Source organism: Saccostrea cucullata, unplaced genomic scaffold (genome assembly GCF_032062105.1).
Source record: "Saccostrea cucullata isolate Sc308-1 unplaced genomic scaffold, CSIRO_AGI_Scuc_v1 ctg3917, whole genome shotgun sequence".
Classification (NCBI taxonomy): Eukaryota; Metazoa; Mollusca; class Bivalvia; order Ostreida; family Ostreidae; genus Saccostrea; species Saccostrea cuccullata.
The window spans coordinates 172,501-197,551 of NW_026923874.1; the positions used below are offsets into that span (position 1 = coordinate 172,501).

At 33.4% G+C, this 25,051-nt stretch overlaps 4 protein-coding genes across 6 annotated transcripts in view; 3 read left to right on the forward strand and 1 right to left on the reverse strand.

Annotated features, from left to right (window-relative positions):
• The window catches only part of LOC134265150 (small ribosomal subunit protein uS15m-like), a 6,740-nt gene extending 6,563 nt beyond the window's left edge, over positions 1 to 177 (reverse strand). Inside the window, exon 1 of the mRNA XM_062747397.1 lies at positions 1 to 177. This exon is cut by the window's left edge and continues 22 nt beyond it. Within this exon, the coding sequence (XP_062603381.1) occupies positions 1 to 177 (177 nt within the window).
• A 450-nt stretch (positions 178 to 627) lies between these two features.
• LOC134265160 (parkin coregulated gene protein-like) lies at positions 628 to 3,249 on the forward strand. Its single transcript, XM_062747409.1, has 5 exons — positions 628 to 868; positions 1,120 to 1,257; positions 1,744 to 1,915; positions 2,054 to 2,203; positions 2,385 to 3,249. The coding sequence occupies exons 1-5, from the start codon at positions 758 to 760 to the stop codon at positions 2,543 to 2,545; spliced, it is 732 nt and encodes a 243-aa protein (XP_062603393.1). The 5' UTR covers positions 628 to 757; the 3' UTR covers positions 2,546 to 3,249.
• A 5,219-nt stretch (positions 3,250 to 8,468) lies between these two features.
• On the forward strand, positions 8,469 to 18,603 carry LOC134265161 (procathepsin L-like). Of its 3 annotated transcripts, none has more exons than XM_062747410.1 (10): positions 8,469 to 8,611; positions 12,571 to 12,782; positions 14,149 to 14,291; positions 15,653 to 15,802; positions 15,969 to 16,001; positions 16,200 to 16,391; positions 16,527 to 16,692; positions 16,929 to 17,037; positions 17,171 to 17,280; positions 17,513 to 18,603. In XM_062747410.1, exons 2-9 carry the CDS (start codon positions 12,593 to 12,595, stop codon positions 17,268 to 17,270), a joined length of 1,083 nt encoding a protein of 360 aa, XP_062603394.1. In that variant the 5' UTR covers positions 8,469 to 8,611; positions 12,571 to 12,592; the 3' UTR covers positions 17,271 to 17,280; positions 17,513 to 18,603. The 3 variants fall into 3 exon arrangements, with proteins under 3 accessions (XP_062603394.1, XP_062603395.1, XP_062603396.1); XM_062747411.1 differs by having other exon boundaries at positions 8,478 to 8,626; XM_062747412.1 differs by lacking the exon at positions 8,469 to 8,611 and adding an exon at positions 12,462 to 12,486.
• Positions 18,604 to 21,582: 2,979 nt separating this feature from the next.
• Positions 21,583 to 22,924, forward strand: LOC134265142 (uncharacterized). Its single transcript, XM_062747389.1, has 2 exons — positions 21,583 to 22,222; positions 22,545 to 22,924. The coding sequence occupies exons 1-2, from the start codon at positions 21,655 to 21,657 to the stop codon at positions 22,916 to 22,918; spliced, it is 942 nt and encodes a 313-aa protein (XP_062603373.1). The 5' UTR covers positions 21,583 to 21,654; the 3' UTR covers positions 22,919 to 22,924.
• The last annotated feature ends 2,127 nt before the right edge of the window (positions 22,925 to 25,051 follow it).

Genomic DNA, 25,051 nt, shown 5'->3' on the forward strand with positions numbered 1-25,051 from the left:
TCGACATGTGTTGTGGTTGATATACGCTTTATTAGCGACGCATAGACAGTTTGGATTAGTTGATGTAAATTTCCTAGATGAAAATAGCAGAATTCTTCCATAAATACACTGTTCCAAATTTTTCAAGATCACAACATGACCGGAAGTTTTTTTATATTCCTTTCTGCGCTTGCGCATTTGGATCGGAAACGGAGAGTGTGACTAAAATGGGTAGCGAAACCCGGGCCGGGCCGGGAATTTCAAAACTGAGAGCCGGGTTTTTGATAATTACGAGATAAATACTCATTCTTTCTTCACGAAATTTAAAGACATATTTTATAACTATATGTTTTGCCTTCGCTGAGAATTGTGCTGCAGTCAAGTGGTTGTTTATTAACTTCAAATAGTTAAATTGTTCAATCATTATGAAAATAAATGTCTATTATTAGGCCTTTGAAAAAGCATACATTTTGTGGCAACTTTTCAAGATCACAACATGACCGGAAGTTTTTTCGCTACCCATTTTAGTCACTTGGAAAAGGACAATCGGTGATAATCATTGAAAAACACAACATTTATATTCCTTTCTGCGCTTGTGCATTTGGATCGGAAACGGAAGTTGAACTTTGCATCCATGACTACGACCAAGTAAACCGTCTGATCCGGGACATTCATTGTCTTGTTGCCTGACTACCAGCGTTGTTGTAGCCTCCATGATTATTTTCTGTTTGAGATAGTACGTGATTCACAGATTTCCTATTCACACATTGATAACAAGATGTCGAAGACACTATTTGAGACTCGAGTGAACGAGAAAAAGATCTTTGGAGCCAAAAAGAAGACAGATGATGCATTCACAACAAAATCCTATATGAAAAACAAAGTTGATGTAAGTTTAAACTTTTTTTATGATATGAAGTTTGTGTTACATGCTGTTGACATTCTGAAATATTGAATTTAAAGATTGTTAATTGACATAAGATACAACATTTATTTTTGTGCATAATTTCCTAAGATATTTATGGGCAAAAGTAATCTAAAACTTTATATTAAACAAATTTTTAAATATTTATTATGGTACCCTAATGATTCAAATTTTCTCTCATCAATAACAACCAAAAATGTGTTTGTCTATTATAGAAAATAGGTGCACCTCCAGCAGCTGGAGCATTTGTAAAGAAAGATGCCCAACCCACAGCATTCAGAAAATTCTACGAACGTGGTGATTTTCCAATTGCACTGGAACATGACACAAAAGGAAATAAAATTGCTTGGAAGGTCTGTATCGATTATTGGTAGACAAGTACTCACGAGAGAAACATATTTTGTTGCTAAAATGTAAAATGTCTTATTGGTCATTGTGGTGTAGACTTATGACACTAGAAACGATAAGATTTTCTAACTCAATAAACTGATATCATTTTGCAGTTTAGGAAAATATCAGTTTACTCTAAAATATCCAATAATGTCCAAAATTCAGTATTCAATAGCTTTCTCAGTGAGATCAAGATTATCACCTGAGTTTCAAGTGCAAACTAGCTATTTTGTATTTCTTAATTAATACTTAATAATATGTTCACTTTGACATTTTTTCATCATGTATCTTTAAAAAATGTTGGTTTGTCATATGGCCACCATTAAGACCATAATTGGGAAATAAATTCATATTTTTATGGATTTACTACTGATTTGAAAGTCAAAAGCAATTTATGATCTTTTATTCAGGGCATGTATTTAATATTTCATTTTTTCTTTTGATTTCAGGTTGAAATTGAGAAACTAGATTACCATCACTATCTTCCTTTGTTTTTTGATGGTCTGTGTGAAACAGAGCACCCCTATGAGTTCTTTGCCAGGCAGGGTGTTCATGACATGCTTGAGCATGGTGGTTCCAAAATCTTACCTGTTATACCTCAGTTAATCATTCCAATTAAAAGTAAGTAATGCCCTTTTTAATTGAAAAGTTGTTAAACATGTTTAATTACCCCAGCATGTTTTCTTCTCTATGAGAGTTATCATTCAAAGTCATGACTCATGAGGTATTTTCTTTAATTATTTTCATTTTCTTTTACAGATGCATTAAACATGAGGCACCCACAGGTTATGTGCACGACTCTTAAAGTTTTACAACATCTGGTTGTGTCAGCGGACATGGTAGGGGAAGCCCTTGTGCCTTACTACAGACAAATCCTGCCAATCCTTAACATATTCAAGAATAGAAATTGTAAGTATCTATTGATAATCATTCAAAATATTGATTAATGAAAAGGGATACAATTTCTTTAATGTTATTCAAAATATTTATGAATGAGAAGGGATACAATTCCTGAAATTCAAATACATTTAATCATGTTAATTAAAATGAAATGAACAGCATTAACTGTGGTACTTTTTTGTGTTTCTAGTGAATTCAGGAGATGGAATCGACTACAGCCAACAGAAAAGGGAGAACATTGGAGATCTTATACAGGAAACATTAGAAGCATTCGAACGCCATGGGGGAGAGGATGCATTTATTAACATCAAATACATGATTCCAACCTATGAGTCATGTATGCTAAATTAACTTGTTATTGTAAACTATTTTGTGAATGTGAATCATGACTTTATCAGGATAAAATTAATAGAACTGGAGTAAAAATTCTTGGAGGATAAAAGTTGGGGAGGGTAGGGGAAAAGGAACTTTTAATTGCCCTGAGCAGCAGTCAACCAATAAGGCAATGAAAGAACAATTATGGAACTATTTTCTCTCCACTATTTTTTATGAACTGAAATGCTTATACTTGTCATCACATTATGGCACAGAATTGATTTCGGGTTTGAATTCATGACCACCTGTGTAAAGTATGTTTGATAAAAAAAAAATGCAAAAGATCTCTAATTTTTGTTAACTATGAAATTTTTATCATACATTTTAAGCCAAATGTATGCCAAGGTATTTATTGTCATAAATTTTAATATCAACTGTAGTCAGTGCAAAGAGACTGGGATTTAAATAGATTTTCCCACAAATGTTTTTTTTTTTTTTTTTTGTAAATAGTTTGTCATTTGTCTGTCTGAGAATCAGATATGTGAAGATGAACACAAAACTGTGATAAATCCAGAACATTTGTTTAAATTCACTCAGTGAGACTGGTTTTATAATTCTCATCATTCATACAAGGGATATTCTCAGATTTCATTTTTTAACTTGAATGTGTCCACAGTATAAATTCTGTATATACTTACCAATATTGTGATAATGCATCAATAAATCTATTTATTCATCAACGGACTTAATTTTCCTGAAAAATAAATGCAGAAAAAGCATTTAATGCCCCCCCCCCCTAAAAAAAAAAGACTTTTAGATGGGATACCAACAGGGCAAGTCAAGACAACTGACACTTAGGGGCATCATGTGCAACAAACAAGAGATTGTATATATAATTATTGTTTACACTAGAATTTCATAAAATAGATTTTAACTCGGAGTTTGTGTTTCAAAAAAATGGAGAAGAAAATTTTTCAGAAGCAACCCCCACCCCCCCCCCCCCCCCCCCCCCCCAAAACAAACAAAAAAAAAATCAGATCTGTAAAATTAATTAACGTTTCCTTACTAGACTTATTGGTACTTACAATTGTACATGTAATTTAAAAGCTAAGACAAACAATATATACTTGTAATCCAAAACCTACCGTAACACTGCACTATTGAATATATAGAACTACATAGATGTGCAATAAGATATTGCAGTGACTAAAACAGATTGTTGTACCTTTTAAAAATGTGTTCCTTTACAAATCTACAAGAAAAAGTCTAATATTTCTGATGTTTTACTGAGCGGGCGTAAAAATCGATGTTTGACCGCTGAGCTGGATGTTGGACCTGTCGATGACATGTTGGACCGCTTACGTCGCACAATGGGTGGAGCTTAATCTCTGTGTTTAACAGTGACGAACCTGGCCCTAAGACCATAAACTGAGAACAGACTTAAGTCAAAATTTTAATTTTTTAATATCTTCAGTTTCATTCAATTTATTAGCTTAAAATTTTGTAATTGTGAAAAACACTTCAATTTAAACATATGATGACAATTTTCGCCGTTTACAAAACACGGACAGGTCACGGAATCACGGATGCACGGAAATATAGAAAATAGTACAAATCACGGATTGTTTTTTGCACGGATGATAAATCTGTCCGTGCATCTCCGTACATTAAAAAAATCCGTGAGATCTATAAATAAAAATAAAACAAGTGAATTAATATTCACGGAATTTATTTATCGGGAGAAAATGTTACAATATTTAATAAGAAAGATTTATATGATAAACTTATGAACTCTTACAATCCATACATTTGATGGTTTTAGACTTTCTAATTTGTTTTTCACTAAGTGTTGTATTTTGACATCGTGGATGAAACCACTGGCGAAAATTGCAATTAAAATGAATTTTCTAACAACTTCATATCAAATGTAAACTCTATTTCTTGCCGTTTACACGGAGATTACGGAAAATTCCGTCATGATACATTTTTAAATGGGGTCATTGCTTCAGTGTGGAAATGAGTATTCTCTGGAAGTCCACCGAAACATATCTCTGCTGCATTTGCAATGGCATACAGTCCACAGTCGTTGCCATTTTTCTGGACATCAGAATTCATAAAGTGAACTGTAATGTTTTCCTCTGGAGAATGCATTATATTAGCAATGCTCATTTGAATGGCTGATGAAATTGAGTTTGACATTGCGCTATCATAAAGTTTAACGCACGAAGATGCAAATTTTACATTCATAGTTGTAAACATTATCCAATGTTGACCACCAGTTTTAGGGTGTGTATTACAATTTGAATAAAATTGTCAACAACTGGACGAAAGCAAAAGCATTATGAAGGGGAATTGTTTTTATAGAATAGTTTGAGCAGCATCGATCACGGTATCGTCGAGCCATCCGTTATCTTACCATCAACCAAGTGAATCCGTGATTGTTACACCCACGGATTCAACACTTGCACGGACATCACGGACATCAGCTGTTTCCTCTGTCACGGAATGGTCGTCTGCTTCAAATTTTGCTTTTTTGCCAGCACTATCTTCAGGATATTCATATTCAACATCCCCAGGCCTTGGCTGCTTCCTACCTGGCTTCTTTTTACCACGGGCATTTTTCCGTAAAACTGTTAAGTCTGTTTAGTCTTGCAATATTTTCTTAGGATGTCGAAGACAAGCTCATGGTGAGACTGAAATTTACGTTCATGAACCATGAAGAGGGCAGGCAAAACGGGTTTTTCTTCAAAAGCTTGGTGTTTAAACAAAACAGCTGAAACATAAAAATCACCCATAGAGAAGGTAGTTTCATAGCTCAGGAGTTGTTCATTTTTACTGTTCATTTGGAGACTGTCATTCAGTTCTTTTAGCATTTCCTCCATTCCAATAATAGCAATTAAATCTGGAAATGTAGCAATGAAATGAACAAACCCCTTATCTTTAAGGCATCTTTTGTTGGCCTTTCATCCGATTTGACTTTTTCTTTTATGTAGTGAATTTGCCGAACATTTCTTGGCATGATTTCCGCTTTCTCATCCGTGACAACTGATTCTTTATAAATTTTGTGAGCGCTTTTGTCACTGGTCTTTACATTTTCTTGAATTTTTTTGATCACGGAGGGTTTAATTCTCACGGAAATTTTTGTTTGTTTTGTACTATTTCCGTGCGCCTTTGGTTTTGAGAAAGATGCATCTCCAAGATAGTGTATCACGGCAATGTTTTTAAAGTTCGACGATAAAGGAACATACACTTCTTTCCTAAACCTTTTGTCTGTTATTCTTTTTCTCCCCTCCGTAGCAATATGCAAATAGTGCAAACGGTTCAAATTGGTTCTTGGGTCCAACAAAACGCATGTTTCCCTCGAACCCTGTCAACAAATGTCTATAATGTTGACCTCCCGATTGCTGGATCCGAAAAAAAAAAAACTATGTAAAGTTTGTCGCCCACCCTAAAATTGTCTCAGGGTGGGATCGAATCAGCAGTGATTAATCAAATTACTATGTCAGGCACGTTATATTGGGAGAATGGCCTAATTCCTAATTTAAAAAAAAACATAATTATTATTTTTTTCTATTGATGCTCTAGCGACTGCGTTACGTATACGTATACAGAACTATTATAAACTGAGAACGAGAACAGACTTAAGTCTTTATATATATTTGTTAAAACAGCCACGTAGCATCGTTTTTAAGAGTTGGGGGGGGGGGTCAGCCGGAGAATTTTTTTTTACTTACTTGAAAAAGTTGACAAGCAAAAAAAAAAAAAAAAAAAAAAGGGAAAAATTGTCCAAACTCGGAAATCCCAATTCGGGGGGGGGGGGGGGTACCAATTTTTTGTGTTTAACACTACATTTCCTTTATATCAGTTCCCTGTAGTATAAAGTGGGGAGGGGGGGGGGCAACCAGCCTTTCACTAAACATTTCCAATAGTAAAAGTATTGTTGGGAAAAAAAAGTGGGGGGACCAGGCCCCCCCCCCCCCCCCCCCCCCCCCCCCCCCCCCCGTTGCTACGTGCCTGTAAAATACGTAATTTTGATAATGAAACAAAGTTTTCCACATTTGTTTGAATATTTTCAATGTTACACAAATCTGTAATTCTTTATGCACATATATTACAAAGAAGCTATTAAAATTAAAAAAAAAAGTCCTCGGTTTTTTGTTATTGAGGCCAGAAGGACGCGAGAAAAGGCTCTGCGGACAGAATATTATATGTAGATGCCCTAGCAACAAGAGACAAAGAGCAAAAAACCGTAACACAATAACAAACGCAGCGAGTTGCAAGAATGGACTATCCGTAAATCGAACCTGTAAAACACTAAAGAGGAAATTTGCCGTCATATCAGAGAATCGAAATACCTAGTGGAACGATGGGCAGAACTTTTTAGGGAAATCTTAAACAGACCATAATGATTTCCAGCTCACGAATTAAACTGATATGGGTGATCCAGAAGCAGATTTTAACATCAACATTGAACGACCACAAATAAAAAAAAAACCCGGAAATGGCAACTTAAATACAGAATATTTAAAAATAGATCCATTTCTGACATGCTTCGAGCCCGAAGGGCGAGGTGAATATTGTACTTCGAAGATGGCTAAATCATTGTATTGACCGAAAAAAGCAGCAATAATCGTTTTATTATATTCACTGATAAAATGATAGAGCTCAATACTAGTCTTGTTTGCATTTAGTTAAGTCCTAGCCAAATACAAGAGAGAAGCAGAATTAAATTGTAAATAAGCCTTACCAGTCGTATCAATTTGAAATTTTTATTTTATCAATTTTAGTTGCCATGAAAAAAAAATAATGTCAGTCTTTTTATAGGATAGATTTTGAAAGGAGCAGGGGAAAACTGACAGCCAAAAAGTAAAAAAAAATGTTGTTCAGTAAAAGTGTTGGAGGGGGGGGGGGTCCCTGAATCCCCTCTTAATGCCCTTACCCGAAAATATATATTCGCTTATGTTTTCTTCACATGAAAAAAATTCATAGTCGCTAAAATAGCTTTCCAAAATAATTTGTATCAATTTGGAATTTCACGATCTATTTTTAGATCAATGTAGAGGAAATAAATCCTTGTATTCCCCTGGAACGTCACGTGCAGGTCAATACAACGTAGTATTTTTCTAACATAGTTGGATCTCAGCCTATCAGAGAGATGGAAATTATTCAATCATGTAATAATCTGAATTGTTGTTATTCTCATGCCCGGAGCCGATCGAGAGGGGGGAGGGGATTGGAATTTGCAAAGTTAAAAAAAAATGTATTATACATGTAAAATTAATGTACTGATCAAGTAAAGGTATTCCTGTATACTACCTCCCCCTTCAAAAATGCGGATCCATTCTTGAAAACGCGGATCTATGTGAAATTGGAAAAAAAAGTCATAGATCAAAGCTTTTTATAAAAAAGGCAACGACTACCCCCACCCCCCCCCCCCAAAAAAAATAAATGAAATCTTTAAATTTGCGCCCATAACTTTTGAGTGCATGGGTTGGCCTACAACCTTCATATTTTACAGTTATACAACTTGTGACACAATTTTTCTTAGGGTACCACCTGATCTTGACCCTGGAGTTTTGACAACTTTTTCCAAACATTTTCCACCTTAATTTCATACTTCACATGAGTATTCATCGAGGAAAGACCTTTCAGAGAGAGAGAGAGAGAAAGAGAGAGAGAGAGAGAGAGAGAGAGAGAGAGAGAGAGAGAGAGAGAGAGAATTTAAACTGGAACCTGATGTGTATCTCTTTTTGGAAGAATTTTTATGTTTTTATGTAATAATCCATCTTAGATTTGTATGAGACATGCATGTATGGTAATTGAAATCTAAGTAGATAATATACTTTATTTAGAAAGTGTTGGTATGAAAACATTGAATGCTAGTGTGCGTGTGTTGCATGCCGTTCCTGCACAGGATAACGAATCTTTAATATATCGTTATACCGTCTTAAATTCTGGATCCGCCACCACTGTCGGACGAAAACCGGAATTCCGTCGTGACAAGGTTTTAATTTTAGTCTGGGTCATGTGATTAATTCTCACATGACAAAAGAAAAACAAAAGAAGAAAGTTCAGTGTGAAACAGTGTGCTACAGATAACAGGTGAGAAAAGTTCAGGTAAATATAATCAGCTTCTTCAAACACATTTATCAGCAGTAAAGACGGAGATATCATAAACAAATTTATTTTTATTGTTACACAAACAGTAACTGTTGTCTTTCATAAAAGTCGTCGTTAGTGATCTTAGGTTTTGTAACGAAAATTCCTTTGTATGACGTATTTGAAGTCATATGACTTTAGTCTTTTGGTACAAAAACATCGCGTAGATTTGCATTTGATTTATTTTTTTAAAAGTAATTTTTTTGAATTAGTAATCAAATTGTTGGGTGAAAAGGAAAATGTAATGCAGAGTTCTATTTTTTTATTCAATAATCATTTTTTTTTTATAGAGTATGGACTCAGGCCAGTCAGTTAAAAAAAAAAATCAAAGTACTCAGAAGTACAGAGAGCCGGGCTCATTTACAGAGTAAAATGAATTTCTTACATGAATCATACGTTTATACTGTATTAACAGATAAATAACAATAATATAAGATTAAAAATTCTGAATAAAAAATTATATTAAACTAGCAATATAAATTATAAGACACTGACAGTGAGTTTGCAATCCAAATACTACGGTCCGATTTTGTCAGAATCAAAATTAATCTGGTACTACGGCTGAATGTAAACGAACAGGCCAGTCTGGTTCCCTCTCCTGTTTTTCCTCGTTAGTGTAGAGAACTACGATAACACTGATTATCAAAAATCCTTACGCTAATAAACTATGTTCTTTGACTTAAGACTGAAGTTTTCAAAGTCATTACTACTAATGTTTATTTATTTAGATAAAACTTCGTTTTATTCATGTTGCTTTATTTAGCGTTTGTATTTTCTCAGAAGCGGTTGAGAGTAAGAACTATATTTTTACACGTAACTTTAAAATGACGACTATGGGGTTGACATCCTGACTTGAACAGGATGACATAAGCCGGCAATTGCTCTTTGAGCAATAAGCCCGGCTAAAAATGGTCGTAAGCTATAGATTATAAGGAATTACTGTCAGATTTTTTGATTTCATGACGATTGTTCATCGACATGCATAGTTGCCAACTCACCCGATTTCGTCGGGTCACACCCGATTTTTCAACCCGTAACCCGATTATTTTTTATGACCCGGCGGGTCATGCTTATCACCCGATTTTTGCAGAACAACCCGAAAATCTCCCGATTTTCCGGATTTGGTTCGTAAATTAGGTTGCACTTTTAACTTCCAGTTACAACCCAAGCTTAGATCTACGTAAACAATGCCGATGGATTAATTATCAGTGCAGGTGTAAACAATTAACTGGGTGTTGTTTTGACAAATCAATGTTTGAAGTCAATTAAAATGGCTTCCGATAGAACTAGATCGTTATCAGGCCCAACAGGAACAAACTGAACCAAACACATGTCTCTGATTGAACCAAGAAAGAGGAACGATATTTAGTACATTGTACATATCAAGGAATCTTGGAAAGAAAAAAAACTTTAATTCTAGATAAAATAAAGTGATCAAAGACAGTGTAGGCCTAATGTCACATTTAAAACACATTGCAGTAGTTAATTAAGAGAGAGGAAAAATAACTTCAAAACTGAAATTGGTAAACTTTCAAATTCAGCAGAAACTGAAAAGGCTTTTAAAAAAATGCACACTTACTTCAGGTCAATACTGAAATATGAAACCTTCAATTTTCATTTTAACATGTAAATTTAAATCAAATTATGTATGAATTTTTTTGTCATAGTAAATTAAATCCTTTTTCAACCTTTTTCAATAAAAGAATTCTCAATACACAAATACTTTGTATATATATGGAATGCCGTGAATGTCACGCGTTATGACCAGATTTTTTGATTTCATGACGATTGTTCATCGACATGAAATCAAAAAATCAAACAGTTATTCCTTAAATAAACTTGACCAACTTCTGTCTATATCCTATGAGAATTTATTTCTGTATGTTGAAAACAACTGTCTGAATAAGTGTTCATGTACTTGAATAAATATTGTATGATGAAAGTTATGAAACAGATAAGTTTAAGTGATATTAAACAGGAAGAACTGCGTTGCAGGTAATGAATCTAGTGGATGGTTAACATATGTCATGTACTGCTATACTTCAAATTTCATTACTTCCTTAGTTGTACAACTGCTTCTAGTGAAGTCACATTAGAAATATTATCAAACTGTTAAAACATAGCCATAAGCATGCAGTCCACAAGAAATTTGTCAATTTGACAACAAGCTGTATTAACTCTTTTGTTTAAGAAATTAATTGAAATGAGAAAACTTCCCTTTGAAAAAAAGTATGAGTATTATTACCCAGAGATGTTCTTGAAAGGCAAATACAGCAGTATTTACTCGGCATGATTTTTTTTCTCAAAACGTGTACTTGTGTTCCCAACTTAAGTATTGAATTTTTCAAAACAAATCAATTAGCCTTGAAATTCAAAAATGAATGTGGTATTGCGTGAAACTAGCACTCACTTTTTGCAAAGTATTTTAATTTCCCTGAATTTTGTAATTTTACAAGCTTTTACAAATATTTTTCTAAGCTAGCTAATACGTTGAAAGTCATTCAGTCATGATCATACTTACAAACTGAAATATTTTAAATAAACACATGATAAAAGTGTACAGTAATTTTACATTAAATAATGGATTGAACTTGGGGTACAATGTATGGTCATTAACACATATTTGGATTTTTAAAAGAAAAATATCTTGTACATGTTAAATATACCCTGTAATTTCTGAATTGCATTGCCTTGTTACATATATAGTAATTTCATTAAAGCTTACTGTAAGCCCTATAGCTTAATTACCAACATTTACTCGTTGGTAAAGTGTTTTGTGAATCAATGTTCATGTGCTAGTACTTCCTAATTTCAAGTGTTTGAACAAGGTAACTTGGGAGTTTTGAAAACAGGGTGAACCTATCACCAAAGGCTAGGTCACCTGATCAGTGAAGCATGACTGTTCATAATTGTAGTCACATGGGTTCATCACAAGGCTCATAAAAATTCTTTATAAAAAGACATTTAAACTGAGATTTACTCACTTCCACATTTGACAGGGAACAGACAAGGTAATATTATACTAAGAGTAGAAACATTTGACATTGTTTGATCAGCAATTAACTGAACAGATTAAGGTATCATATAACCACAAAAATCTTAAACATTTTTCATGATGATTTGAAAGAGTTAGGCTTTTTGACTTAAAAGAATGGTGAAAAAGTTAAATGTTAAAATTTCTTTGTATAATGCCATTATTTTTCTTAATGACAATATTTTATACCAGCCCTCCGAACAATTTGAGTCTGATAAACACTTCTTGAATGTCTGTCTGCATGTGTGCAAATGCATATTAAATTTCACAATTCTGTTCCCTTGGAGAGGATTGACTTAATATGAAAAAGAAGACATATTTTATAGTATATGCATATATATACATGTACATGTATAATCTGGTATGAAAATAATCATGTTCAAAATTTTACTGACATTATTTAGGAACTTCTAAGGCTATTCACTCTAAACTTGTTAAAAAGTCATTACCATTTAAAGGAAAACAGAATCAATTAATATGCTTTAGCTAGTGCAAATTTTTTCAGTGGGATATGCCGACGCCATATTTAGTTTATGAAATCCATGCATTGATGTTTGATGGAAAACCCAGTCTTAAGGTGTTTTCAGTAAATTGAGGAGAATTCTAGATGTTTATGTTGCATTTTACATCCTGTTTTTCAGAACATATACATTAAACATAGTTCTGAAGGTAATCATGCATTTTAACATGAAAAACATAGGAAGCGTTGTGCCTGAACAAGCTTGATAGCATTTGATTGTAAAAAAGACAATATCAAGTGCATATATGCATGACGAAATCACAGGTAAAATATGATCTTGTCAGTCTTGACCATGTTGACGTTCAAATGTTTATAAATTTGTTTACATTCTGTTTAAATTTCTTGCAGGTTTTCTAAGAATCCGTAGAAGATGAACAGTTTGTGGTTTGTGTGTTTGCTGGCTGTGGTGCGAGGGGCCTCTGTGCAGTACGGGAACGTCCAATGGTTTGACATCCAGGAGGCTCAGAAACACCCGGAACAGCTACACATCCTTCGAACAAAGGCAGGGATCAACTACCAACCATACGAACAGGCCTGGAAGGAATTCAAAATCCTGCATGGTAAGTTCATGTAATTCTAGTACTGTCATTTAGAAGTGTTGTGATGCTTAAATGTATTTACTTAGGACAAAGAAAAAAATCCGTCAGGTTTAATTTTGCATCATTAATCTGCTTGATATTTTTATGATGCAGCAATTTGAATATTTTACTGATTCACCAGTTATTTTATTGATAGTGGAGTTAATGTGCATAGATCTAGTGAATTAAAATGGCTCCATAACAGAACTTTCCCTAATTAAATTAATTTTTTTTTTGGAGGGGGGGGGGGTGAGAAAAAATCATTTATTTAGTACCATTGTTTAAATAAGCATAGTGATATTGTAAAACTGAAGACTTCAAGTGTTGTTGAGCACTTTTTTGTTTTCTGTTAATTATAAGTGCTATCTTTGATGATTTCAAGTGTTGCCAAATGTAGATTTAAATCTGGACTGGAATTAATTGGTCATTAGAATACAGAGTATCAGGATAGTTTTGGATTGTTTGAATTATGAACAGGATGCTCTCACTTCAAAACAAATACAATGTAAAGAGCTGAAGTGTCTGCAAAAGTTTCTGGAAATGTTACAGAGATTTTGTTTTGTTAAACATGATTAAATTTTTAAAACACACTTTGTTATCAAAAAATTTACCAATAGATTGCATATTGTCAATTCAGTACAAATTATTAGATGTTTTTTTCCATATTAAAAAAAGAATAATGTGCTTCAGATATTCTGTTAAAGAGACATTGCTGAAGAGTTATTGATATTTCTTTGAAACGGACAAGTTTTTACTTGCACAGTATCACTTACTTAAAAGGAACTATATCTATGATTGATGTACAAAGTTCTTCCATTTTGTTATCACCTATTACTCTGTAGGATTTCATATTACGTTCTAATTAAGACAAATTATTGAGAAAATTTTAATAAAGTAAATACTTTGTGACTAAACTGGTTCATTTTAGTTATATAAACTCAGATTTAACCTTTGAAAAAATTTTAATAAAGTAAATACTTTGTGACTAAACCATGTAAACTGGTTCATTTTAGTTATATAAACTCAGATTTAACCTTTTTTACATGTACCGGTATTCATGATTTTTGAGGGTGAAAAAGGTAATATAAGCTGTCTTTATGGAATTTAATAATAATTTTTCAATGGATTAATCCTTATACCTGATAAGTAAGTTTTTCTATAGTACTTAAAGTTCCTGCAAATTTTATTTTGATTTCAAACAAAGTTGACTTTTATGATATTTATAACTGTAATCTGACTTTTACATGTTTTATCAAAATTTTATAACCCACCTCATCATTTAATGTAAGCGTAAAACAGTAAAGATTCTGGCCTTTTTCCACATCATATGTTAATTATTCTACTTCAGGTAAAACCTACAAAGCTCTAGAAGAGGAGATCCATCGCTTTGAGATTTTCAGAGAAAATGTCCAGAAAATTGAGGAACACAACCGATTATACCATCTGGGGAAGAAATCTTACTTTATGGGGGTCAACCAATTTTCAGACCTGGTAAGTAATGGACCACTGGTGTTATTGGAACATCTTTATGTATGTTTTAAAATGTGAGTAAGACTACTCATAAATTATGTATATTACGAATATCCTGGACTTTAAAATTTGTAGAAATTTTTTACACAGGCTTAGGACACCAATTACAGTGTAGAACAAGAATTTCATACGTATCAATTAAGTATACAAGTTTCGACAGTGTGGAAACAACACATACTTGTCAGAAAACTACCGGTAGTTTGATTCTGTTGTCATGTGTAGTAATCTTAATGTAGTTACTTAAAAACTGACCGCATTTACAGGATATTAACGAGACTTAAGTAATGTTAGATGTGATCATGATGAGAAATAATCACATGATTTGTAAAAACAAAATCACATGCCATTAGTCATGGCTGAGGAATATTTAATGAAATCTGGTGACTGTAGCCAGCTGTTACAAAGAGGGGGAGGAGTTTTATTGCCCTCTCACCTGATTCAGACTTTAATGTCTATATTTTCATATCAAGTTTTTATATACATATACTGATAAAAATAATTTCCTGTATAAATTAAAGTCCTCTTGATAAGTTTTTGATTTGTTATCGAGCCACTCTGTGCAGCTGTGAGCCTGGAACAAAAATAAATGCAGGTGCTCTTCCTGTCACAAGTATCGTTTTAAATAGGGTCCAAATTGCATTTAATTTATATTCAACTGGTGTTGATTCCTGAATTCCTATTTTATGTTTCCTCATGACTAAGGTATAATAGCTCAGAATTAAGTACTTATGTGCTGTCGACCTCCATATAGTTTCATTTCATTCTGCTGAATTCATTCTTGTGCATGCTCATCGAATGAAATATGGTGGATTAAATTGTTTGGTTGATTTGAAGAAAGGAAGAAGGAAATGTACATTTATAAGTATAAAGTCAGGAAGTAGATAAAAGTAGATGTAGATGTTAAGGGTACTTAAAAGTCCTTCATGTCTTTTTACCTTGAAACATTAGCCAAAATTTTCAGTGGCTATGATTTGGTTTACTTACTAAAAGTCTAAATCAAAACTTATCTCAGGGGACCTATTATAATCGTACATTATAAGCAGCAAACATGATTTTAGTTAATTTAAAAAAGCAACAGCCTAAAAGTAAATAATAGAAAGTTTTGAATTCTTATCCTCCCTTATATTTACCAAACATTGATGTTAAAATAAGATGTCACAAAAATTTTGTGTTTCAAAGTATATGATTAGAAAAAGAAAAATCCTCCATGTCTCATTATTTTGTACATTAGAATTTTACCGGGTATGTATTTGGACGATTGCCATATTGAACATGTCATTTGAAGACAAGGTAAAAATTTCGTGTGCACTTTTGATTTGCAGAAACATGAAGAGTTTGTGAAATACAATGGTTTAAATAGAACTTCATTGAAGGAGGGTGGATGCTCCTCGTACCTTTCAGCCAATAATCTCGTGGCTCCGGATTCCGTCGACTGGAGAACTAAGGGTTATGTTACAGATGTTAAAAATCAGGTAGGTTTTATACATCTTACATAGTGTTTAGAAATAAAGTGGCTTACTTGAAAATGGATGCAGTAATATAACTTAGTTTTGCATGTTTTGTCACAAGGAATCTTGTTCATTAATAAGGTTTAAGATACTTTGATAATAAAAGCATTATCTCTTTCTCTTTATATAGGGTCAGTGCGGTTCCTGCTGGTCTTTTAGCACAGTAAGTTAGAATTTTACAACAGCATTTGAATTTCAAAAATAAAACTTACATATAACATCAGAGTGTTTTGATCACTTTATTTATTCATTTCTTTCCCCAAAATTTATTTCTCATCATAAATAAGTTAAATTATATATCCCGACCTCCTTCATAATTTTCTATTCAGTTGATAAACTCAGTACACATTTCTTGTTGTAGACTGGTTCCCTTGAAGGACAGCACTTCCGTAAAACTGGTAAACTGGTGTCCCTCAGTGAACAACAACTGGTAGACTGCTCGGGCTCCTTTGGAAATCAAGGGTGTAATGGAGGACTGATGGACAATGCATTCAAGTATATCAAGTCAGTAGGGGGGCTTGAAAGTGAAGAGGATTATCCATACAAAGCAGAGGTACTTATTAACCTCCTAATATCTTTTATTAAAAAGCCAATGAAAAGACACAGAAATGGGTCTAAAATACCTTTTCTTAACAGTTGATTATTATAGCATCTTCTAATTCTTTGTATCATCTTGACTTGTTTGTAGGAAAAGAAATGTAAATTTGATGAAGAAAAGGTTGCTGCTACAGACACTGGGTGTGTGGATGTCGAGAGTGAAAGTGAGTCTGCCCTGAAGAAAGCTGTAGCAGAGGTTGGCCCAGTCTCAGTAGCAATAGATGCCAGTCATTCATCATTCCAGTCTTATGCAGGAGGTAAGATACAGTTTTAGGTTTTAAATGAGCAAAGTAAGAACAATGAGGTGAAGAAATTTAATGATCTAATGAAAAACGGAAAATATCAGTGCTTTTTTAAAAGTCTGTTTCATACTCATTGGCAAAGGTTTTTTCGGTAAAGTATTTGTTGATTATTAATGTGGTGTTTATGTGTTGAGAGTTGTGCTAATTAGACTGTGAGATTTTTAATTTTGCATTGTCTCTGTTTGCTCTAGGAGTGTATGACGAGCCAGAATGTAGCTCAGAACAGTTGGATCATGGAGTGTTAGCTGTAGGATATGGAACTGATGATGAGGGAAAAGATTTCTGGATTGTTAAAAACAGGTAAAAAAATTGTCTGGTGTGTAAGGACTCATCATCTTTTATATCACATGCATTTCAGAGAGATTAAAAAAAGACAATAGCTTTTAAGTATCATTTTCTGTTGTTATTTACTTTTAAATTCCTCTTCTTGTAGTTGGGGTACCGAGTGGGGTATGGATGGCTATGTCAAAATGTCACGAAACAAGGACAACCAGTGTGGAATAGCTACACAGGCCAGCTATCCCCTTGTATAGAATATATACAGTGAGTATTTAATATTCAATCTTGAATATTAAAAAATTGGTTTTTTACCTAAGAATATATTAAGTTTGTAGAGTTTATAGCCTGGTAATGTTTAAAAAGTCAATCAAGTTTTTCTCTTTTGTTTTCCTTATTTTCAATTTCTCTTATTGCCAAAAATTCGCACAAATTCCTTCCATATATTTAACAAATATTTCTCCATCATGTGTCAGGGTATGTGGTTTTTTGTTTACAGTTATAAAGAAACATCATTCCCAAGGAAGAAAAACCACTCAAGATAAATCAAAACCCAGAAGATGATACATTTCTGTAAATTTTGAATAAGAAAACTTCAGAAATTTTTGAATAAGTGAACTGTTACTCATGTAATATATCTTAAACTTTCACGCAGTTTGACATAACGTTTTCTTTGTGAACCTTAGAAGAGATAAAACATATCTTACTTAACTATGTTTGATGTAAATTGAAATTTTCAATGTGTTTTCAAAATATGTGTCATTGTAAATGACAGACTGAAGTTGTGACAACACATCATTTCGTCTTGAATGTAAGCATTTATGTGAGGTGTGTGAATTTGTCTGGTGTGGAAATAAGCTGAAGTTTTTCTTACATATAATACCTGTAATATTTGTATGAACCTGTGATAAATTTGTTCATGATAGATTTTTACATCTGAATGCTGAACTTTTGGCTTACTGAGGACAGAATTATATATATTTACTTATAGATATTGTTAATTTTGTGTCATAATTTCTAATTATTTTGATCATAACAAACTCAATATTGATCATAAATAGAGAAGAAGTATTAGTTTATTTTAAAAATAATTGATTTTTTTTCTTGTTCATCAAAAGAATCTTCCATATTAAGATCTGTTGTTTATGCATATTAAGTAGTACATGTATAGCCTTTTCTCTCAGTATTGTGATTCTTATGAATTTTTATGTTGAATTTAAAGCAGGTGCATTTTTTCACTTTTTATTTTCTTTGCTGAAGAAAAACATCAAATTTTGTATTAAACATTTGTAATTAAAAAATGCCTATGAATAAAATACTTTTTATTTTCAATCTTGTCTTTGTTGGTTAATTTATCACAAAGTGTTGTTGTAAATGAACGTAAACAATGATGAAAGAAAAAAGTTGTTTTAAGTACCAATTCTAAACTGGTACATGGAATTAATCTGAAAATAAGATGTGCGATCTGATCATTTTTTTTCAACTTTGCAATGAATGATGCAAAAGTATAATATCTTCATTACAGGAGTTTCTTTGCATTTAATTAATATGATTTAGTGTGATTCATAGGAATAGAATTTTTGAAATTTTTTTCTTATATTTATTCATGTTAGACTAACCTGTGTTGAAAATTAATGACGAAATGCTTCTGGTTGACCTAAATTTTTTTCCGTTGCATTTTCATTCTTCGATGAATTTCCTTTTCGAAAAAAAAAAAAACCACACTTGAATGATTTATTTTACACCAAAATAATGCTATTGCTTGTATTTCAAGAAAAAAAAAAGAAATGGAATAATTAAACTTTAAAGACTGATATCAACCGAGCACGAAATTAATATATACAAACTTTTTAAAAATTAATTGAAGAAATCTTGATTAAATGGAAGATATAATTTTTTGAGCACATCAATTTTTTAAGATAGAAACAATTCACATTCTCAGGATGGGATCACAGGCGCCTGATGTTACTTATATTTCTTTTAATAAAAAATATACCCCATACCTAATAGTAGTAATGAGCCAAATTACTGTACGTCTAAAGATGGCTTCCAGTTCTTCTTCATCATATTAACCAACATTACGACTTTTCCGCTGTGTTTGGCGGTTTGTATTCATCTCCTGTTCTTCCCCGTGATTCCCAAATACTGTCATGACCCTGTATTGGATCTTTCTAGATGGGTATTGTGCAGGAAATCCTCTGCAGCCAGTTTCCAAGGGAAATACCATTGTATTTATCCTTTGTTGGGTACTGAAGTTCATAGTTATTGCATGTCTCCAGGATGAAACTGTCACACAGTAATTGTCCAGCTGTGTTTTGTCTTGGTCCTGGAATTCATGAGGCGTTACCCTATCTTAAGTTTTACTGGTGGGTTATTTCAGTATCTTTTCTGTGGATAACCAAGGTTAGACAGCCCAAATCTAAGTCATGCTTTGAGAATATATCCTAATAATCTATCATCAGCTGTCTGTCATGATGTTTCTTACTGTCGTTGAGTCTGAAATTTGACCTCTGGTATAGATCCATAATAGGTTTTGAGAATTTCTTGTTAGCTTCATACGTCTGTTTATTCCCAACAAGAAAAGCACATATATTTTTCTTACATTTTGAGCATTAACCTCAGTTTCCCTAACCTTGATTTTCTTCATGATCTTTGTTATTCCCCCGCTTTCAGAGAATCTTTATTACATATTGCCATTGTGCACCTCCTATTTTACTTTTTGATCCACACATACCGGGTATTTTGGGTTTTCCATAGCAAAACATTGACACTGTCATTTTATTCACATGGGAGGCTGGCTGGGGTATCATTTAGTGAGCTCAATGCTCACAGTAGCTCCAGTAGAATGATGCATTGAAGTCATTTATGAAGCTCAGAGTTGTTGTAGAGCCGGTTCCGAGAACCTTAGATTTTAGATGCAAGGGAGAAACAACATAGTCACTGGATAAGGGTTTAAACATTTGGACTGGAACTTGAGCTATAGTGGTGCATGTAGGTGCATAGTGCACATACGTACTGTTCTCCATCGATCCATTCATGTTAGCTTGGAAACCCTTTTATTTGTATGAAATAACAGCTTCTTTTGCTCACTAGACAACTGCCCATCCCTGATGTTAATGATCCAATAATTGAGTCAATTCTCGTTAGGTCACTCTCACCCAGGAACAAGTGTGGGCCTAATGGCCTGACCCTTTCCCATTTAAATTATTGTTTGTTGGGAACTCAGCTTCATTTGATATATAATTATGATGGACTCCTTTGACTCAACAAAAAGATTGGTGGTCATTGGCTGGTAACATGTACATGAACTTGAAGATATCTCCAGAAATTTCCCTTTTGCTGGTGTCAAACCATTCTTATACCTATCGATAGACTGTAGGACAGGTGTTGTCAATGTCTCAATTGAATTGGTAAGTTTTAAGATGTTTTTATCCAGAGCATGGTTTTCTCCTCTTTCAAAAGCTTGAATTCAGTCCTTCAAACAGAAAGTTCACCAGTTGGAGATCCCTCCTTGCTCGAAAGTGAAACGTGGCGTTTGCAATAGGCAGCTACTCTGGTCCCATATAAAGCACGATGGTTAGCAATGGCTGTTTTCATACATTTTACTGCTTCTGAAGCGTTGTGAAATTGGTTCTTTATCCATAGCTTTCATTGCACCCTCTTTATCTCCACAGTCACGTAGGAAAATTTCTTTTGCTATCTCCTCAATCATGTTCCCTTCGATGCTCTTGTAACCGTCAAGAGCTAGGAAGTAGACACGCTGAGCAAATTCTTCCACGTTTTCATTTTCCAGTTGGCAAAGGAGAGCTTGCGACGAGCCAGAATAGATACTTCCTCTCTGCTGTTTTAACTGCTGTTTCAGCTCTTTGTAGTCACTGTTTTTGTTTACTTTCCTTGCATATCCCAGAGCCATATCTCTGAAACAATCTAAAAGAAACGGAAAGCCTTCCTATCAGATTGTCGTATTGGATGAGATGCAACCTTTAAAAACGGTAAATAAACGATTCCCAATTTTGCCTTTCAATAGTTTTGAAAACGGGCATTTGTACTCTTGTGCTCTTGCATCTGGATCTGCTCCTTGATGTACGTAACACGTTTATTAATTTGTTCAACCAAATCCTTTTTGCTCTCAAAACCTAGCTATTTATGAAATTTTGAATTAGTTCAATGAAAGAAGAAATCCTTAAAATATGAAATGAAAATTGAAAGAAGTACCACAGCGATTTGTTGACTGAGGACTCCTTGCACATTGCGAGAATTCTTCAATTTAGTTTTAATTATTTTTTTTTTCTAGAATATACACTTTATTTTTTATTAACAATTTCCTTGGAAAACTGAGGGGAATTCCGTTAGGTCTTGAAGCTTATTATCACATTTTGTGCCACCGGGAATTGGAAAGTAGTTACAGTTAGTGTACTAATTGGTCTCTCTTCTATATCCGTCCTTAACGTTTCCTATCTTCATTTTCTACTTATCGTCAATCTCAACTAGATAAGGAAATTCGTACTTGACACTTTTCAAATTAATGATGTACGTAATATTTTAATACACAATCAAGAGGAATAACTGGTTTCAATATATATTTGAGGTCGCTGTTAATTATATTCAATCCGTGGATGGAAATATACATAAACCAAAAATATGGCACATTTACTTAGATGCTTCGTGCTTTGTTTGCTAAGCGAGTATTTAATTGTTTTTTCATTGCTTAACAACTACAATTATTCTAGTATTGGAAATATGACTGGAGGATTAGTGACTGATGATGAGTTGGGAAATGCTGATATTTTCCGTCAGCTTCTAAATCAAGAAACTATTATTCGAGTGGCTCTGGTACAAAACGTCCATTCTCTAATGAAAGACATTCTGACCGTTAAGAATTCAATGCTCGTGTTGGAAACAGTTGTGGAAAAATTCAAACTTGCAACGGAAAAGACAATTTTCAAGTTAGAAACAGAAGTAGAAAAACTAAAATCGGAAAACCAGCGTCTAAAGAACGATAATGCAGAAATGAAATTATTTCCTTGCAATTGTGTAAATGGAACATTTCAAACAGTCCAAGACTCAATTTCAGAAATGCAGAGAAATCTTGAAACAAAGTTTACACAACTTGATTCAGAGTTACAGACGATAACAGCAAAGAAAGCAAATGTATCATCCATTGCATCTTTAGAGACATCCTTGTCATACATTTCAACTCAAATTGGAAGTAAGTACTGTTTTAGGATCCCCATTGTATTATAGAACAACGTTTACCCATAGAACTGTCGAAATAAAACTATTTAGCCTGATTAGGCAACTTTGGTTAAATATTCATTATATATTTATCCCAAAACTAAAGTTTTAAACTGGATTTTATCAATCTCATCAGAGATTTATAATTGTCATAGTGATCACTATATGTGTCGCTCCACTCCTCAGCAGACCATCTGAATTTCACTAAAAAGTTCGTTTATTAACAGTATCCATGACCTATGTATTTTAAAATTCGCTGAATTTTGATTATCTGATTGATAGTACTTATCTTATAGACCTCTCAAAGAGTGTGGCCTTCACAGCTGGAGCGACGACTTCTAGTGCTTCTTGGAACAGTGGAACATTAGTATTCGATAAAGTTATCAACAACGTGGGAGGAGGGTATAACCGTCACACCGGAATCTTCACCGCACCAGTTGAGGGGCATTATGTGTTCTATGTCTGTATCGTAAATCATAGCTCTTTATATGTAGACTTAGTGTTAAACGGATCTAGTCAAGTCCAAGCAATGGCTAACTCTTTTAATGCTAACGATCAATATGAGACAGGTACAAATCTTGTAATATTACACCTGCAGCAGGGAGACACTGTATGGGTAAAACATCATCGTGGTATACTGGTTATTATACCTACAGTAACGCACCAGTAACAGCGTTCTCTGGATTCCTGATTTAAGTTTAATCTTTCCACATATATGTATATGGAATAATATACTGTATACGCGTTAACCTAGCTTATTCGAATATATCTACATCCACTGAATATATTTTCTCCTTTATTTCTTAAGAAAACCCATTGCGTTAATCACTGCATGAACTACATTAGGCATGTCGCCTGTACAGATTTCTTGATCATTATAACGATCATAGAATTTACAAAATACCAAATTGAAAATTAATTTCGTTTGTACTCTTGTCTCTGATTGGTTTATATATATATATATAAAACACCTTTTTTCTGTATACCTGGTTTGGTATGGGGACACGCCTACCTGACATGTCTGAAAACAAGCAATCCTTCATCTCCCAGTACTCAGTGTGAATGGAAAATTCCAGGGACTCCTGTAAATTCACGAGGTGGGATTAGGTGCCTAGGAGGAGTAGAGACGTAAGCATCCTCTATGGACTGGACCCACCCATTAGGAGTCCTGTATTTGTATAATTTTAAAATCAATGACATAAAAGTATGAATGAAACAAAGATCACCAACCAAATGATACATGTAGGTTAAACATGTATTTGTATACAAGGTCATTATAACGATCATAGAATTTACAAAATACCAAATTAAAACGAGATTGTTGAAAATCCTGTGACATCATCTTATCTTATGGTGACCTGCCTGTGTTTAAAATTGGCCATATACGAGCATGCGCTTGAGTATCAATTATGTTTGAATACATAACCACCGTATGCAGGTGATAGCAGAACAAAGAGTTCAGACTCTACATGTAAACACTTCTTACGAAGACCTGAGAGGAAAGGGGGGAGAAATTGCGATGGGTTGCATTCTCGGAGTATGCTTAACAACAGCAAGTGTTCAGTTCCCCTTCATCGTTCCTTCATATGTTTATCGAAAGAAATGCCAACCTCATCTGTTACTCATAAGGTACACTTACAGGCTGAAAATTAGATCAATATACATGTATGCAAGTGTACATTTTAAAAGTCATTGAAAAATTAGGTGATTTTTTTAAATCTATGTTTAAAATTACAGTGTTCATGACATGCACTCCAGTAAGTGTTACATGTAATTACAGGCTACATGCATTAAAAGTAATCAATTAAAATGATGTGGAAATTCCTACTTGAATGATTGGAGTACTTCCTATCTTAAGGGCCTATCTTAAGGGGGCCGACTATAGTTTCCATTGCGCAATATTTCGCGCATCATAGCAAAATGAAGTGTATTTACTGTTTTAATGCAACTTTTTTCGCTTTATTATTAAAATTAAACAAAATTAAGAATTGATAGGTATAAAAATGTGATTTCAATTTGGTATAACTGATTTTTTAACCGATTTTGCAATTGATAGGTAGGTTTACGTCGTTGCAGTGCGATTTTGACGTTATGATAATCTGTAGCTCTTAAGGAAAGGGGTAATAAAAATATTATTAAAGAAAAAGTAATAAACATACGCTCTTGAAATTTAAAACATAGAAATTTGAGAATATCTCCAATATTTTTATTATGTTTTCATGTGAATCGATTGTGTATGTCATATTTTGTAATACTCTATAAAAATAGTAAAATTTGCTAATATTTTGCATTTTGGGATGCCCTCTGTGATAACAAGAGGGTAGAACTTTGTGTTTCTTACATATATTGTATAATATAGCATTACTCAATAAATATTATAGTTTGAACAAAATGTCTATTGTAGTATTTGTATAATTTGCTTAAAAGTGCTAAAAATTGGCATTTTCCTATATAATCCTATAGTAAATGTACCTGTATTTTGAGATGGTCCCTCAAAAATACCTGGACGGTAGATTTCCCCCAAACTTTGCATGTACACTGAAGTTAATGTAAGTTATATATGGTATAAAAATGAAGAGTTTCGCTGTTGTAGTTTTCATACAATAAAACTATAGTCGGACCGCTTAAATGATCAATTGTTTTAAGATGTATTACAAAAGCAAGAATTGGAATACGTGATTCTTGCACTATATAAATTATATTGCATGTCGAAAATAAGTTCCGGGCAGAAATGTTTAAGAAAATGAAAAATATAGTAATTGTACGTTCGGTTTTTAGACTAAGTCTATTAGGAGTGTTATTG